General features: G+C 37.2%; 1 protein-coding gene across 3 annotated transcripts in view; it reads right to left on the bottom strand.

The window, feature by feature from the left end:
- The window catches only part of ZNF148 (zinc finger protein 148), a 41471-nt gene that overhangs the window by 11143 nt on the left and 11956 nt on the right, over positions 1–18372 (bottom strand). For 2 of the 3 annotated variants that reach the window (XM_051623421.1, XM_051623419.1), the window contains exons 2-5: positions 9342–9687; positions 8010–8135; positions 4835–4958; positions 4087–4170 (exon numbers count right to left, since the gene is read on the bottom strand). In XM_051623421.1, the coding sequence (XP_051479381.1) occupies positions 4087–4170; positions 4835–4958; positions 8010–8135; positions 9342–9671 (664 nt within the window). In that variant the 5' untranslated portion in view covers positions 9672–9687. The remainder of the gene's footprint in view (positions 1–4086; positions 4171–4834; positions 4959–8009; positions 8136–9341; positions 9688–18372) is intronic. The other variant, XM_051623420.1, reaches the window with a different exon arrangement.

The following is an 18372-nucleotide window of genomic DNA, read 5'->3' as shown; positions in this document are numbered from 1 at the left end:
TGGTTTACCTGCACCAAGCCTGTTGAGACTTTCTGAATCAAATTCCAATCCCTGTTTTCATTTCTCAAGAAGATGAGGCAAGAGGTTTCAGTCCCGTTGTTCTAGTTTAATACACAGGAACCTTCTACTCCTAATGACAACTTCTTAAGCTTATTACTTACTGTTTTCTTTCCCTTTGCTCCACTATTCTACTTTGCCCTTCCCTTAAGCAGCCCCTTTGAACAACACGCCTTACATTGTCTGGAAGTTTGCTTTCACATCGTCAACTTTTTTAGAGAAAGGAGCAGCTGTTTGGGATGAAAACTATCCTGAGCCTTACAGAAGTCAGAGAATCAAGACACCTCAGTCCTGTTCTAGCTTTGAAGAGCCCTCTAAGGAGCTACCCTGCTACCCCAGGAAGGTTCAAACACAAAGCACTTCATTGCTGCACTTACCTCCAGCCTTACATCCATTCCTGTAAGCGACTGGTCACACAGTTCCTTAACATTTGTCTACTCATGCTGCCATTTACTGGCAGCAGATTCCCCCAGCTGTTTTTTTTTAACCTTTCCAAGGCTTAAGTAGGGCCAAACAGGGCTTCTGAGGTTTTTCAGTGCAGAGGACTACCAACACCAGCTACCTGGGAGACTTGGAGAGTACACACAAAGGCACTGCTGGCCATGCCTCAGCAGGAAGAAAAGTCTGGGGGCACTGCCCTTAATTACTCAGTACAACACAGAATATAATCTTTTTCTGTAGGATTCCAGAACACTCTGGAACTAAGATTAAGAAACACTCTGTGAAACTGATAACATACTTAATTCTTGCTTTAATCTTCATAAGGAAGATAATATTAGAAAAAGATTAAAAAGTAATATGAAGATATGCATCCTATAATAATTTCTTCCTAGCAAAAGCCTGAAACTTAAGATGCCTTCAAAAATTCTGTTGTACATTTCAAACAGAATCTATCACAAATGCAGGAGATCATTAATAATAAACTTTTGCTAATGCAGGGAGAAAGCAGGACATATTTTCCTGAAATGTCTTGGTGAGTGGGAAAGAATCAGATGTGGGAAAAAAAAAAAAAAAGTCATCATTTAAAAATACAATACAATATGCATTATTTACCAAAACAGCCTATGTTTTGTGTCTACACTGGAAATCTATTAAAACTGAGCAACAGAAACTATTTATAAAGTATAGTACAAATGCTGTGTGTATGAAGGCTGTAACAGTTATAAACCCCCAGGCATTTTAAAATCTAAACAGACAAAATACAAATTATAAAATACCAAAGAAGGCAATAAAAAAGCAGCAGGACTGAATACTACGACACTTGAATTGTCACCCCCAATGTTGCTTTATTTTATTTTTTTTTTAATGTAATCTCATTATTTGTGTTTAATAATGGAAAGCAGTGTGAGTTATAGAATTGGGAATGAATGCATGAGCGAGTAAAGTGTATAGAAATATCTCTAAAGAAAATCAGACATATTTGGATGAAAAAAAAAAACACAACAAAAACCTCAAAAAACTCAAACATTCAGCATCTTCATGAGCCTAGTAAACTCAATATATGAAAATATTTGTGCACCAATGACACTTCCCTCTCTTACAACTGACATGGTGATTTTCTGTACCATTAGGGACAAGTTTAGCAGCAGGGTTCTAGTATTGCTGCCCTCCTCTATATGCAATTACTTCTAGTAAGTGAATTTTGTATTAATGTAATGTCTGCTTTTAGATGCAACTATTTAATTATTTACGCAGAAAAAGGCTGTTCATTGATTGCTTCCTAACTCCCTCAAAACATTTCATTTGAAGCAGTGGTTCAGAAAACCAAATTCAAATCACACTGGAACTACCTGGAACATCTCTAAATTCAGGGCTTGGAAAAATGCATAAAATGGGGCTTCCAAGTGTTACCACTGTCTTCATTTGGTTTAAAACAAACTGGAAAAATTTATAAACATCTTTAAAAGAGCAAAAAACAATCTATTCTTCATCAGTGTTTTGAACACTGTACAAAAGCTGGTGCTAAAAGCAGCTATTTAGAGAGATGAAAATGCGAATTAAAAAAGAAAAAAATGCAATATAGAATTTAAAAGGAGTATTTCTAAAAAGAGTATGAATAATCCAAAGAGAGCTCTCCTTTACTTCCATTGCAGTGAAAGGCAGGCCCACTGTTTGCCTTCTGGTGAGAGAAGGCAGCTGAACATTTAGCTTCTCTGGATGGGTTCCATTCTGCAGTCCTGAACAACAGAGTAATGTGACACAAACAGCTCCAGCCTAATAGTGAATATTGTCATATAGAAGTGAAAGCACAGACACGTATGTAGAATGTCAATTAGCTACACTACAAGTGGGCAAGTAAAAAATTAAGCTAGTAGTCAAATACTTGCTAACCAAATGGACTTGAAGAAAGCTTTTTCCACTCCTGGAAGCTGGGTCTTACATGTTTTTATCCTAACTAGTTGTCACCTAGGAAAACACTCATAATTTGACAATTTAAACACAATCACCATCTTCAGTTTTCTGAGAAACAACCAAACTACACCTCAAGATGCTGAGGACAGGAGGAAAACATAGTTATCGAAAAAGTCAGATAACAATATGGTTAATTTGTTAAGAGGCTGGGCTAACCTAAGACAAGTCTATGTAAGAGCTGGCAAAATAACCTCCAACCCCACCACCACCACACCCTCCCTCCAAAGCTTACAATCAAAACAGAATTCTTATTAGAGCTAGAAGTTGAATTTTAAAAGATAATTATATCCCTTCATAAAGTATTTGCAGTCAAGCGTTAATTAACTCTATTGCCCAGACTCTCATTTTCAAAGCCACGTACAGGGAATAATCCTCATTTAAAAAAAAAAAATAAATTGCAAATCTTCTGAAAAAATGTGAAGACTGCACTTCAATCTTTGCCTTTTTTGGCAGGGGGTGGGAGATAGACGGAAGAGAGTGAATGAGCATTCTTTCCAAGAATAATATCTACACAAAGTGAAGGCAGCATGGTTCACCAATTCAGAGCCAGAGGAAAGACTAGGAGCAGAACAAAGACACTGGACAGAAGAATGGAGGACTCTTCTGTGGCTGACTGGCTGAAGGAAACCTACTTAGTCTGGACTCATGGCAACGTAGGATACAAAAATCCCATAAACAACAGGGCATTTGTGCATGTAAGTCCCTGTACACTGCTCTGAAAATTCATTTTGCAGAGGTTTTTTCTCCCTCTCAACTCTTACACATGCACACACTGCACTGCGTGTTAGTAGCTTTCATATCCATTTAAATGCTACAGCCAAGAAACACTGTGCACATTCACCAGCTCTGCTTTTCTGAAAGAGGCTGAGAAATTGGCATCTAGTCCAAAGGGACCATATTACAAAATATTTAAAGAGGGATTGAAAGGCCATGCACCAAAATGCCAAAAACCCAATGAAGCCAAACCTGCTAAAGAATGTGGTTTTGTGCAGTGCAAGAAGATAAAAAAATAAACATGTATAAACTTCAGCTCTCTTTGGTTTAAAACTTGGGGCCTTATTTGACTTATATTGTGTATTTTTAAACTATGGTCCTTATTTTTAGAACAGTTCTGAATTAAATATTTTTAAAAAAGAAAAAAAAAAAGTGAAAAGTAAAGCTGATACTAATACCCTTGGGGTTAGGCATTTTGGCCATTTTAGTCCTGGCACTTTTCCATCAAATTCCAAAGTAAATAAATAAATAAATAAATAAATCGACTTTAAAAGTAATTTGGAAGCCCACGTCTGAATTAACTTGATACAAAAACAAGATAGAACCTATTAACAAACCTTGACTTTTATGAATGCACAAGCTTCAGTATTTGCTACTCTGGGGTTATTTATAGAATACTACTTAAGATTTGCTTACTAGAGTTTATACTCACTTTACAGCCAAAGAAAAGTGGAGCAAGTTGAAAGCACAAAACTAATTTATTTTTTCAAGTTTTGTAACATCTGCTAAGTTAAAACAAACTACAACAGGGTTTAGGCTGCATACTTATTACCAGAAACCTTGCCTGAGTGGGGAAACAGTTTTTAAGCACGCCAGTAAAGATACTCAAGGCACTATACTCACCAGTATGAATCTTCTCATGCCTCTGTAGCAGGTACTTCTGTATGAAACGCATGTCGCACTGACTGCACTGAAATGGTTTTTCACCTTGAACAATATAATTCCACATCCATCAGTTAATAACTATACACTGTTTTTCTGATAACTACTTTTGAGGAATATTAAAATGTCTATTAAAAAAAACCAGCATCTGAGCGAATTCCAAAAATACTCTCATACCATAAAAAACATTAGCCTTACTAAGTATATGAACTGCAGAATTCTTTCCATGATCCTAAGAGTCACATTAAGACTAGCACGGAAGAGGGATCTGAAATGGCTGTAATATCCTCATGAACAAGATCAATCATGATGCTGGCACAGACTGCATTCAGGATACTGGCAAGCTATGATAATAGTAAGTACCTTTTGCACTTCTCCGAACCAGAGAGATACCTCATCAGGCAAATAAGCAGCCGGAGCACATTTTACAAAGGGGTCAATTTTGGCACTTAGGCTACAAGTCAACCCATTACTTTCTGATAAAGAAAGAAAAGAAACCTTGTAAACAGTTACGTCGTTTATTAAACATATGTTGATTTTTTTTTTTTTCTGGTATTCTTTTGACACTTTGGTGCATGGAATCTCTAAGCTTAGATGCCAAGTTAGCTAGACTCTTAGAACTGAAATTCGCCTAGAGCTGAAAACATTTTTAACATAAGTAAACAACTCTTTATATAGCAAAAAAGACAAATTTGAAGTCAAGCAGTACCTGTATGAATGAAGACATGTCTCTGTAAATGGTAGTTGGTTCTAAAGGCAGCATTGCAATGCTCACAAACATGAGATTTGTGGGTTTTCAGACCAAGTGATCCATCCTCATTTATTGTAAGGATCTATTTTAAAAAGAGTAAAATTTGTTCTCACACTACCCTCTAAAGATATCTTATTAACTACAAAAAAAAATAAAAATTAATATTTTTCGAGGCAGAAAATCGAAATATTTCAGGTAAACAATGATCATTTCTACAAAGCTATGTGTTAGGCTTTCAATATACATTTCCAATTGCAGTCCAATCCAACTTGTGTCTCCTTGTGTACTGAGATATTTCAACAGGACAGAGACAAAAGCAGCTCATAGACAATCAGCTTAGAGCTCCCCTATTCACAGCTGAGTCACTTTACATGCTATTGTTTACTTTGTCCATCTGTTGGAAAGGATGCAAAGTAACCAAACCACCTCTGGGCACTGAACCATGGATAATCATATTTTAAAGCACAAGTGAAAAGTTATATTCTTTTTTCAAATCACGACTGATAATGTTTGCTAAAAGGCATTAAAACTTATCCAGGATAGTCATACAGATTATCTACATCTACATAATACCCATAGTTTTGGAGACAAAATTGTATTTTAAAAACCAAAACTCCAAAGCCAAACAACAAAGAAAACTATATTACTCTTCTCCCCTTTCAAGTTTTTCGCTTACTAAAATATTGCTCACTCAATATACATATTAGAGCATCTCTGATGAACTCAACTTGCCACGCAGTTGCTTTGCTGTCAAACAGAGCTGCTATTTTCATATACAGTTGAAAAAAAACTTAAATTTAAAAAATTGCACCATATCTACCTTATTCAATAAAGCTCATCATAGATTTTCTCTAATATGTGAAAAAGGAAAACAGAACAAAAACCAAACTATCTACTATCTCTGGCAAGAGAATAAGAAAACCAGTAAACAAATTACATTTCTAAAACTTACTTAACTTGCAATATTACTATAAAGAAAAGCTTAAGTAACCTTAAGTAAAACAGTTTAGTCCCTTGTTATTAACAAAAACTATAAGTCTGCTGGGAAACACATCTGCAATTTGATTAGCTACGATGTTTTAGGTTTTATGATAATGACATTAATGAGAAAGGGAGAGTCAATAACTGAAATACTATCTCTGCAATAGGAGCAAATACTATTATAGCAGGATCTACTTAAACAATTTTTAATTCTGCTGCACCAAAACTCAGCAAGAGTGAAAATCTCAAGCTAACAAATTCTTGTGCATTCACTCTGAAGGACAAGTACATTCATACGTTTGTAAGATTGGTATGTTACAGCTCCAGCAAGTTACAGATACAGACAGTTTATAAAAACTCTGTTCTGTAACAATATACAGTTAATGAAACAGATGGTATTTAAAATAAATTTAAATATGTTATGAAATGTTTTTTATCTATTATCTTGAAGCTTTCAAACAATTGTGCTGAAAATACAACTATTTCATGGTTATACTAAATCTGGGCTATTCTACTGCATCTATTAATTGTGGAATCTCTTAAACCAAAGAAGTTAACTTTGTCAGTGCAGTTTTTTTTAATGAGAACAACAAAAAAGCGTTTGTGTGTGTGTGTGCGCGTGTGTCTGTGTGTGTGATGTGTGTGCACGTGTGTGTGTGTGTGTGTGTGCATGGGAGAAGGAAAAGGAGACAGGATTCATAAAAGCTACTGACTTTTATTTAAATTACTATATTAATATAAAATTTAAAATGTTTTGGTATGTTAATTGACTTCCATTTGTAAAAGTCCCAGCTGGCTGCCGTTTGGATGGAAAATTAATCCCAGCACTCTGGGAATACTAACTTAACTGCAGTAGGCTGTCACCTATGTCAGTCCTTCAGTTTCTGCCCTTCTACTCTGACTAGTCTGAAGAAAGGGGAAAAGAGACTGAAAAAGAACCTGTTTAACAATTCTCCTGATCGTTTTTCAATCTTTTGTCATCTCAAAAAACTAAAACTGATGGATTGGAAGATAAAAAGGAAGCATGCAAGTACATGTCTGTAGAAAGAGGGACAGGTGCCCCTCCTACCTTGCAATGTTTCCATGGAAGTGATCTGTGGAGGTACTCAGCCTAAACGTCCTCCTCCTATCAAAGGGGAGAAGCATCTTGATACACATGATTGGGAACGTGCTTCCACACCCAATCTGAAACAATTTCTCAACTTTCCAAGGATACTACAGATGCAACATAAGTTGACAGTGCTTTGGGGAGGACTATGGGGTCCCTCTCCCAGGCCAAAAAAAATGAGGTTGTGGAGTTTTTCTTGGCATTAGGGTGAGTCTACCCTCAATGTACACACAGTCTGGGTTGATTTCAGAATAGGTTTATTTTAATGCTGCTGTGTGATCATACATAACTGATTTTTGCCTATCAGAGCAGCCTGTATATGTTCTATTTTAAGTCTCAAGATTAATACTGGTTTGGGGAATTACTAGAAGATATAACACTGCTACCTCATGAGGTGAAATGATTCTGGTTCTATCTGAAGTGCTTCTCAATAGAAGAAAATTGTTTTCAGACATACAGGGATACATACTCTTCATGAATGGATCTACAAAACAAATTTTGAAGTAACAAACCAGCAGCTATGGTAAGAATCTTTTGATATAAATAAATACATATATGAAGATGATTACGACCACAGGAATATTCCCTACTGGTAAGTTATTTTTTATATATTAGTAAACTTTTTAGAATTTTCAAAACTAGCATTTTAGATTTCTTTTTAAAAACTTTTCACTACTATGCATGAAGCATATAAAATTATCAGGCTCACAGGAAAGCACAACTATTATTAGATAGATACAGAGTAATGATTTATAAATTGTCTACAAAGCTACTGACTCAATTTCAAAAAAATATTTGGAGAGAGAACTGCCTGGAGAGACAGATGTTAAAATACGTCAAGGGTTCATGTTGCTAAAAAGAGTTCAAAGAAAAACACTGTTATATCAGGTTTTGTTTTGGGTCTCTGTTGAACTTCAGAACTGCATCTTTACTGAGCAAACAAACAATTTCCAGCCTAACTACTTCAAATGCTAATGAAATTAGTCATAGTCAACCAAATCTTCAGGTTCTTTTAATCTTGGTTTTGCCAAATCAACGTCTTACTTTTGCTGGTGAACGCTGTTTTCTTTTCTTCTTTTTCTGCAAATCTACTGGCTCACGTATTTGTTTTTTGTCTCGTTTCTGTTGGTCAGATGCATCAGTAAAGGTAATTTCTTGCTTTACACTGATCTGTTAAGATACCAAGTGCCAGTTTCAGGTAAGGTTCTCACTACAGAAAAGCAATTTTTCAATTTTAGAAGATGACAAACTGCTGAAACAGAAAACCTTTTTCTAAGGGAATTAACTTGTGGCTTCATTCTTTCAGAAATTTAAGTGAAAGGAATAATAAGTATCTTAAATAAAAAAGGGCATAGTTAATTTCTACAGTGACATTTTGATGTATCCTTTCATTCATCTCCCAATGTCTTTTTTCCTTCTGACCTATCATGATTTTGAGATCAGTTCTTGTATTAAAATCACTTCCATCTGTAAAACCATTCAGTTTTTCACACCTACTTTACTTTAGTCCATGTGTTGTCAATGCAAGATTTAACGGAATAGTTTATTATATATTTAAGACAGAAGTATTTTTTAAGGAAACAAGAATAGTGCTAAGGACGTTTGTGGTTTTTTCCAAAAAAATAATCTGATGTAAACTTTAGGAAAGAGCATGACACTCTTACATTTTTCTAACACCTGAATCACCTGATCTACAGCTAACAGAGTAGTGTTTTAACAATGCTACCTTTCTACAGATTATTCTTCGCATAGAAGGCTATCTACTTTTAAAGCCCTGGTAATTATCCTTTATGTTTGAAGGGTAACAGTGATGATGTGCTGCGTTACAGACAGATGCTCTGTTTTCAAAAAGGAAGTCATCTATACCCTCTCTGGGAAAGCTGAGGTACACCTTCTGTGAGGTATCAAGGAGGGGCATATTTATGGTCATGTATGAAGTGTCACAGTCCAACCTGCAGTGTGAATGCAATTGCTAAGCGTCCACATACTCTGAAAACATCCAAGATGCTTCCTACAGCAAAAGAAGCTAAATAGCACTATGAACAGTAAGCACCATTAAATAACACTATTTATTCTGGTTTGTAGTTACCCTTGAACATTAAATATATTTAAAAGAGCACATTTTAACGCATTACTTCTATGGTAACAGCCTGCTTATTAAATATTTATAAAACAGATACTTAAAGACTATACTTAATTGGCAAAACTTATCCACAGCCAGAGGCAAGTGACATTTTCATAAATAGCATCCATTCATAAATATTTTGATAATCAAAATCCAAACAAGCAATTAATAGATTCTTGCCAGAGTAGGATTAGACTACCAGCTCAAGATTCCTAGTAATTTCTCCAATATTTCACAAAGAAATTGCTTACAGGGACATTAACAGCATACTGCAGCCCTTGAGGAAGTCTATCTTGCGTATCCATGTCATCATCATTTTTTACCGTCTCCTCATGGACCATGAGTTCATCATGTGAAATCATCTCTTGCTGTCGAAGTTCACTTTCCTGTAACACTTCGTCTGCTGCAAGAATTTCCTGGTGCGCCATAGTCCGATCTTGAAGAACTGCCTCTTGTCGTTCTCCTGATACTCCAGACTGGTCAGATACTGCACCCATCCCTACCATAGCCCTGGATGACTGCATTTGGTCTATGCCACCACATTTAAGAAATAATCCTCCCAGCTTGTCTTCAATGTTCATTCTTAAGTGCAATAACCTACAAAGAAAGTTTTAATAGTAAACATCTACAATTGGTGCTCTTGCTTACATTTTCTTTTACTTCAAAACATTTTCATAGAACTCAACCAGCACTCAACACACACGCACGCCCTCCTAGACCCGATATCCGAATAAAAGCAAAATGCTGGATATCTTGGTTCAACATGAAAAGATTTTTCCTTTCCCATGTGTACACAATTGAACACCTTCAAATAAAAAGTTTCAAATCAAAGCGCCTTGTGATCATTGGCAAAATTCTGGTAATTAAATGATAGCTAATTCCTCCTTCTCATTCCTTAGAAAACTTTTTGGGTGTGTTTTTTTTTCTGTGTGCCCTTTTCACTCTGTTCCCTTTTTCTATGTTGACTGTCTTTTACAAATGCCTCTTTCATATTGCTCCTGTTCTCCCTGCTGTCTTGTCCTTTAAGTGCCCTTTCACTGCTGCTACCCCAGGGCATACTGCAGCTGCTGGAACATCTTAATATCCAGAAGTGAGAGAAAACTGGGCTGCATCAAAAGCAGCATGGCCAGCAGGTCAAGGGAGGCAATTCTGCCCCTCTGCTCTGATGAGACCCTGCCTGGAGTGCTGTGCCCAGCTCTGGGGTCCTCAGAACAGGAAAGACAAGGAGCTGTTGGAGTGAGTCCAGAGGAGGGTGACAAGTGATCAGAGAGCTGGAGCACCTCTCCTACAAGGACAGGGTGAGAGCTGGGCTGTTCAGCCTCGAAAACAGGAGGCTCCAGGGAGACCTTATAGCAGCCTTCCAGTACCTGAAGGGGACCTACAGGAAAGCTGGGGAGGGTCTTTTTATAAGGGCACATAGTGGCAGGATGAGGGCTAATGGCCTTAAACTGGAAGAGGGCAGATTTAGGTTAGAAATTAGAAAGAAATTCTTTACTATGAGGTGATAGACTGGAACAGGTTGCCCAGAGAGGGGGTAGATGCCCCATTCCTGGAAACATTCAAGGTCAGGTTAGATGGGGATCTGAGCAACCTGATCTAGTTGAAGATGTCTCTGCTCACTGCAGGGGATTTGGACTAGATAACCTTTAAAGGTTCCTTCCAACCCAAGCTATTCTATGAAAACATAACTTTCTGGCTAAGGTTTATCTCAAATAAAGACTACAGAGAGGTCAAATCTGTTAATAAAAAAGGCATTCATTTTCACACCCACTAAGCAGGAGCATTAGTCAGGAAATATCAATTCCAGTCATGAATAGCAATATCATTACATTGACTTATGTTACACAGATATATATAAAATAATAATATTTCAACATTATTAATTGTCTTTTAACATAGGGCAGCAGGCTTTTGTGAAGCTGGAATTGGCAGCATCTTCTCATTCTACTTATTTTTCTATATGCAAGACAGTTCTAAGGCTCCTCTTCTCCTTGGCACACTGGATGTCCAGGCACAGCAGCCAGCCTCCTTCCCCCTGTTCCCCAGGTCCTTAACTCCAACTTATTCCACAGCTCTCTGGTCTAATCCTTCAGACAGACATCCTTCCTCCATCCCACTATCTTCCCACAGCTGGAGAGCAAAGGCTATATGAAGACTAGAGCAGACACAAGGATGGGAGCAGAGGCACAGCAGGGCTGGACAACACACAGCAGGCCTAGCCAAAGCACAAGACAGGTGGTGTTTTAGGGAGCATTATGAGAGCATCAGCACCTTTGGTTTGGATGCATTTAGAATTACAATACAGATGTGATGTTGGTAGATTGCTAGTCATCAGCTTCAAATTCTGTCCCCCTAAGAGTGCGGCATGGTAAAAGGCTACATCTCCATTCATGTTCTAAGTCCTGCAGCTCTCCATGACAACTCATAACCAAAGAAATTAAGTTTCTCTGCCTAGAACTGGCAGGGCCATCGCTCTGCAGAACTACACCCCTGTAACCTCTGGCCAATACGCAAAAAGACTGGCTGGAACAAAGGTACATGAAATGTTTACATTTCAATTTTCAGTTTGATCCATTTGACCACTTTCAAAATAATTTCCTTCACCGGAAAATATTTTGAAAATTCTGGATGTATCAAACATTTGTGCAGACTTGTTTATAACAAACTACACAAGACAAATAGTGGTCTTTCTTCAGGTGAGATCCTAGAGTACTTGGTAGGAATACAAGCCACAGGCAGAAACAGCTGAAAACAGTCTCCAACTTCTCCCACATTATCCTTTGTTTAAAATACCACTACTAGTCCTTCACCTTTGGAAAGTAAAATTCACTCAATTTATTAAAAAAACCCAACCAAACAAGTAAAGAAACAAGCCAATCCACCACACACCTCAACATACAAAAAAACCCAACCCATTAACACATACTGGTAGCAACTCATGTCGTATAACTCAAAAGTGAAAGAACATTTGTTTCTATTCTCTATCATGAGAGGTTCTGATTTCTGAATGTATTACAGAAAGACTGACAGACAGGATGGTCTGGCTTCTCTGAGATTCAAATATTTAAGAGACATGCCAAAGAAAGAAGCTTGTCAGTCAATTAGATTGGAAGTCTCTGCTGGAAGTCAAGAGGACAGAGTCACTGAGATAAATCTGTTTATATATGACATCATCAAAAATGTTAATATTCTTCCTTCCTAACGTAAAGAAGTTTGAAATCTTACTCCTGATTTTCAGAGTCTCTGTTTTCAAATAAGAACAACGCAATTCCGTAACACCTTGAGTGAGCCCAGGCAGTGCTAGGTGACAAGTTTACTTTCAAGCTAATCCACTTTACAGTAAGAGAATGAGATTTCACATTTTCAAGGGAAAATGCATGTTCATTACGCCATGCAGCCACCTGCAGACATTGTATAATCCATCAAGTATTTTTTTGGAGGTAACTGGAAAGCACACTGATAGTTCCTCAGCATTAGCACAAACAAACAAAAATAATTTTCAAAGCACTAAGGCTGTATTTTTTTTTTTTCACCAATGCAGATCTCCCAGAGAGAGTCTGCACAACATCCTAAAATAAGAAAAAGAGGATTCATTTATCATCTTATCAGTGTGGAATATCTTATGCCAATTAAGAAACGTGAGAAGGAACTGAAGTTCTTAAGAAATTGTCTTGCATTGAGTCATTACTTGATAAGAGATGGCGCAGAAGATCTAAGGTTGAGACTAGTTTCTTAGGTAGGGCATTTAAAATATTTTCCAAGGAAAACAAACAGATGCATACTCATTTCAGCCTTTATCCCAAGTTAATCCATGCTCAGGGTACATCTCACAGAGATTGTCCCTCACTATGCTTTTGTTTCACACTACAGAAATTTGACAACACAAGCTCACTGCAGGTTCTTCAGAGGAATGATGTGGACAGGTCCTAGAACACAAGAACTCAAGATGCTGAAGTACATTTAAGGCAGAACAAGCAATACCAAGTGTGAGAACAAGGTGGCCCTAATCTGTCTGCTCAAGCCACTGACTGAAACAGCACAGAAGGTTGTTCCACATGGAGAGTACTGACACATCACTCTGAAATTAGGCATGAATTGCGGAAATCCTGGATTTAGAGCTACTTCCTGGCAGGAAGGCAGGCAGACAAATGCAAATAGAGACCAAGCATGTAACAACACAGAGGAGCCTGCTGCACTCACCAACAGAGGTGGGAAGACTCGTGACATGCAAAATCTTAGGACAGCTGGCAAAGTACAGCACCTGCCCAGAAGACAGACTAGCAGTGCACTGGTATTTATGGGTCCTGTTAATTCTCTCAACTGCCATCAACATGGAAGCTTTCTCTTTCTCAGACTGACTAGTAGGCTTAGTAGGCTCACAGAACTGAAAGCACTCATGTTGTTTTCCAGTCATGATCTTGAGTCATACCAGAAGCTGGTACAGTGAGTGTACTGTATCTGGCTTTTCACAGAAAAATAACAACTCATACTGTTAGGCTGCATAAGTGATGAAACACAATGTCAGTTTAATGACACACAGGTAGCTCTAAAATGAAGAACCACAAACAAAATTAAGCTATTAATCCAAGCAAGAAGTATCCCAATTGCAATCAGTTCAGCAAAACACATGTAACTTGTCAAATGCCACCTTTTGGCTCACTAAAAAGGAGCCCTGTCATTTAAATTGAAGATGAGAAGTGCTCTTGGAAGAATGACAGTGTGAAAAAATGTAAGTTAAAAGCATTCAAACAAGCTAACTTTACCTAACTTGCCAAGATTAAATAAATATTTTAAGTGCAAGGTTCATGTGTGAAATAAAGATCAACATATTCTGATATCTTGAGGGCAGCTACAATAATGCAAACCACATACTAACACACACAAAGATATTTCTTGGCATAAAACATGGTTATCCTTATTGCAGAGACATTTTCCATGGAATTTCGGAACTTTTTTGGAGCCTCACCAAATAATCATATGATTTTTCTTTGAATATACAGTATCTCCATACACCAAGAAAATAAAGCTGTCAACAAAACCTTTAAAGTATCCATTTTGCTTGGTAGAGGTTCTCCAAACCTTTCCTCTAGGCAAAGCATTTCACAAGAGACATCTACAGGCAGAGCTTCCTGGGTATGCACACGCTTGGGGGGTGGAGACAGGGCCAGGGGAGGTACTACACACAAAAAAGTCTCCGGGATCATGCCAGCACCTTCTCTTTTCACACCATGCTACACAGCTGCTTGCAGAACGTCCACAGCCAGTGAACCACGTTGCTTCATTTAAAAAACTGCTACTACACCAAACCCTCCAGCAGAACTTCAGAACTACTCATTTCAATCACCCTGACATCAGTTTTAACAAAGATTACTGGTGCAGTAAGCTGGAGAGCTAAGTGGTAAAGACAATAATCCTAATTAAAGAAACAGCCATTTGAACAAATGTGTTCTAAATAAAAAGTGTGACGACCTTTCCAATTCAGAATCAAACACTAAAATACAATTACAAGAACACGTTAATGGATTTTAAAAAGCCTGCTGGGATGGTGGCTGCTGTGAAGTAAAGCTGAACAAAGACCCCCGAAGGAAAGTGGCAAAACTTCTTAGCCACTGGAGTACAACACATGGTCCAGCTTTTTTTCTCCACTTCGACTGACCATGGGGTAAGGGTTATTCCATCTTCTCCTTTCTTTCATCAGAGAAGACAGTGCTAGGACAAGGGGTAATGGTTTTAAACTGAGAGAGGGGAGATTTAGGTTAGATATTAGGAATAAATTCTTCACTCTTAAGGGTGGTGAGGAACTGGAATGAATTGCCCAGGGAGGCTGTTGATGCCCCATCCCTGGAGGTTTTTAAGGCCAGGCTGGATGAGGTTTTGTGCAACCTGATCTAGTGGTTCCCTGCTCATGGCAGGGGGGTTGGAACTTGATGTTCTTTAAGGTCCCTTCCAACCTTAATGATTCTATGATGCTAAGCAAGTAGTAAAGTATTTTTAATTTAATGAGCAAGTACTCAGAGATACTAAGTGGGCTTGCATTAGAAATAAAATTCATACATGCAGTACTGGGTTGAGTTTCTGTAGTTAGGATTTAAAAGATTATTTATGAAAGATGAAAAGAGAAAATATGCTGAAAAATTATTAACAGATAGACAAAATATGAAAATCAACTGCAATGTAATATCTATTTGTAGTATAGAACTAATGTAAAGTTTTTGCTGTTTTTTTAAGTAAGATGGATTCTTTTCTATCTGTAAACAATTTACTGCAAAAGTCTTTGTTGTTTTAAGACTTTACTTTTAAAAAAAACATTAAAAAGCAGGATTTGCTACTTCCTATATGTATATTGCATTCTGAATCTTTCCTATATTAACTTCTCTCTGGTTTTCCCAGACAAAAATTGAATGAAGGAAGGCTGAAGGAGACAGGAAGTTTGTTAAAATATACATATTTTTCTGGGTTAAACTTTAGCTCTTCTGAAGGATTCTGACCAAGACTTGAGATAGATATATTACTTCCATATATAACCATAAATTCCCCTTGACCGTATTTTCTAAGATTCAACAACCCAAACACAAGAGCCAGGATGCACAAGAGCAATTCTAACATGCCTTTAGCAACTCGATACTCTCCTGGTGAAAACATTTACCTCCAAGATTCCCCTCACAAAAGCTGAGACTCAGCTCAGGTCAAGGTATTAAATGGTTTCAGGGTAACCTTACACTGGAAGTAGCACCATGACATTATCTTAGTTCCACATTTTGGCAAGAGTGTTTTAATTTAAGGTAAAACAAGGCAAAATTCCTAATAAATAAATACCTAAAGCTACAGAAGATATAACCAAATACATTTCTATCACATCCTTCCTTCCCCAACAGCCTTTGGAAAAATCAGTGTATGCTGGAACCAAACAACAAGCTGTGTAAGAGCTACTAGTGCAAAATGTACATAGGATTAATTTAAAGGCAATCTGTGGAAACCTCTAATCATATTATTGCTTGTTAGGGCTCACCTCTATGGCCATACTATAATGATTTGTGCTGAACTGTCAACTTAAATGAATATAATATATATAAAGCTACAAAACTCCCTGAGTGAACATTATTATTCTAGTCCATAATTGATATTTTTTTCCTGCCTTATTTAGTTTAATTCATTTTGGAAACTTTCAAACTAAATTTAAAAAGCCAATCATTTTATAACCACAGCAGTTTTACTGGGACTGCTAATAAAACCCTTCCAAGCAAACTCCTAGAAAAAGCAACTGAGACCCCACTAGATGGCTACAGTGCCAAGAGAGGTTCATATTCTTCTGTCACTAAATGAAGATTTAAATAAATCAATTATGAAATTCAGGTAGGGAAACAAAGGCCATTCCAATGAGCCATTTGGTGTGTTTTTTTATTTAGAAAAAAAAACAAACAAACCACTCTCAATGATACAGCTGCAAGAAACAATCGGATACATGTGCTACATGACCAGAGGGTAGTACCCTGCATCTCTCTCCCAGTTAGACCTTCTTGGTGCCTTCACTGGGTTAAGCACAGCACTGTGCAACTAGGAAGGGAGCTCGACAAAAACGCACCCACCAGAAAAGCCATTAGCTTTCCTTTGGAAAGTAGGACCATGCAGGCAGGTTGTACAGGAGATAGACAAGTGAAGAAACAGGGAGGGAGGGAGAAGGACCGCTTCCTTCAGCAGCAGTCAGTGGTTAGATCAGATTAAAGCCTATTGTGAAACTGCTCCTCAAATGCAATGTACAGACACAAACCAACAAGTTACAGCTGCCACCCAGACATACCTAACAGCTATGATAAACTCAGATGAGGGGAAAAAACCTGTATCTACATTCTTAAATGCTTTCTTCCTAAAAGGAACTATAGAAGTCACAAATAATTCTGCAATTCCTGATGCTAATGAAGAAAGAGACAGCAATGTGGCTTAACAGCGTCATTAGAACTACTTCTGTTTAAGCATTACCATGAATAAAACTGCCATCAATGCAATCCTCTCCAGAAGAAAGAAAAAAATTACAACTTGACAGGTTCCTAACATCCACTTAAAAACCCTGCCAGACCATTAAAAACACAATGAATATTTTCATATCAGAAAAGATATTTATTTGCACTATTAAAATCTGGATATAGTCCAATATGAAAAGAAACAGAGCTAGCTTTCACAATATCAAAAGCTCCATTTTTAACATACTGTAGAAGCCTGGAAAGTGAAAAATAATAACCTACTTAATGATTCTAAATGAAGAACATTAAATAAAATTCTCTCTTCTCCCTACTAAGAAAAACAAGACACCGCTAAAAGAAAGACTTTTAAATTAACACACAAGTGTTTCTAAGTATGGAATTAAATGTGTTGACTTGCAAAAAAGAAAGTAATCAAACAAATAATTGCAAAAAGCTTCACAGATCATAAAATTCACACATACTAAAAGGTAACGTATGATACAAACACTCTTAAGACTTGTTGCACCATGATTTCTAAATGCTCCATGTTGCTGAACACATGTCAGTACAGGGCCTGATCCCACGAAGATTTACAACTCACACTGAGCTGTGAATAGTCCTATTACAATCAACGGGATTACTCACAGAAAATCTACTTATCATGCATAAAATTATCCATGCATGAAAATCTTTGCCACCTTGCTTGTCCTAAAATCAGTGTTAGATCACCACCAGCATAACCATAACCTAGCATCAAAAGTGTGTTATCAGAAAGCTTTCAATACAATATGAACAAAGCCACCGTTACATGTCACAGGGATGTCACCAGTTTAGCAAACATAATTTAAATAGTCCAAAAATCATAGGCAATGTTACTTTTTCTCTGGAAAAAAAAAAACCACTGATTTCATGGAACAAAATTATGAACTACTAGGAAATAGTTAACTGTGAGAATTTATATGGAAATTTCTACCACTGTACTGTTAACCTCAAAAGAACAATGCAGAATTTCTGCCCTCACACTATACAACTCAGGCACTGACAAGTTCTCACTCTGGAGAATTCTGTTGAAATTTATATGCAAGAAAGAAAGCACAACACATAGCTAAGGCTAGCCAGCATCTTCTAAGTACTTTTAGCAGTTTATAACTTCAGTACAACTGGTTAAAAACGTATTGCATGCATGCCTCAAGCTGAAAGTATTTCAGATAATGTATCAAATGTTTTTTCATTTGATTTTGATAACAGAGCAATTATATGACGAAGCAGAGCCAATCTAACAGCTAATTGTCATGGAAAGGAGCAATTCTGCTACTGTGAGAGT

This window comes from Apus apus, chromosome 6, assembly GCF_020740795.1.
Source record: "Apus apus isolate bApuApu2 chromosome 6, bApuApu2.pri.cur, whole genome shotgun sequence".
Lineage (NCBI taxonomy): Eukaryota > Metazoa > Chordata > Aves > Apodiformes > Apodidae > Apus > Apus apus.
This window is presented reverse-complemented; position numbering and strand designations above follow the sequence as displayed.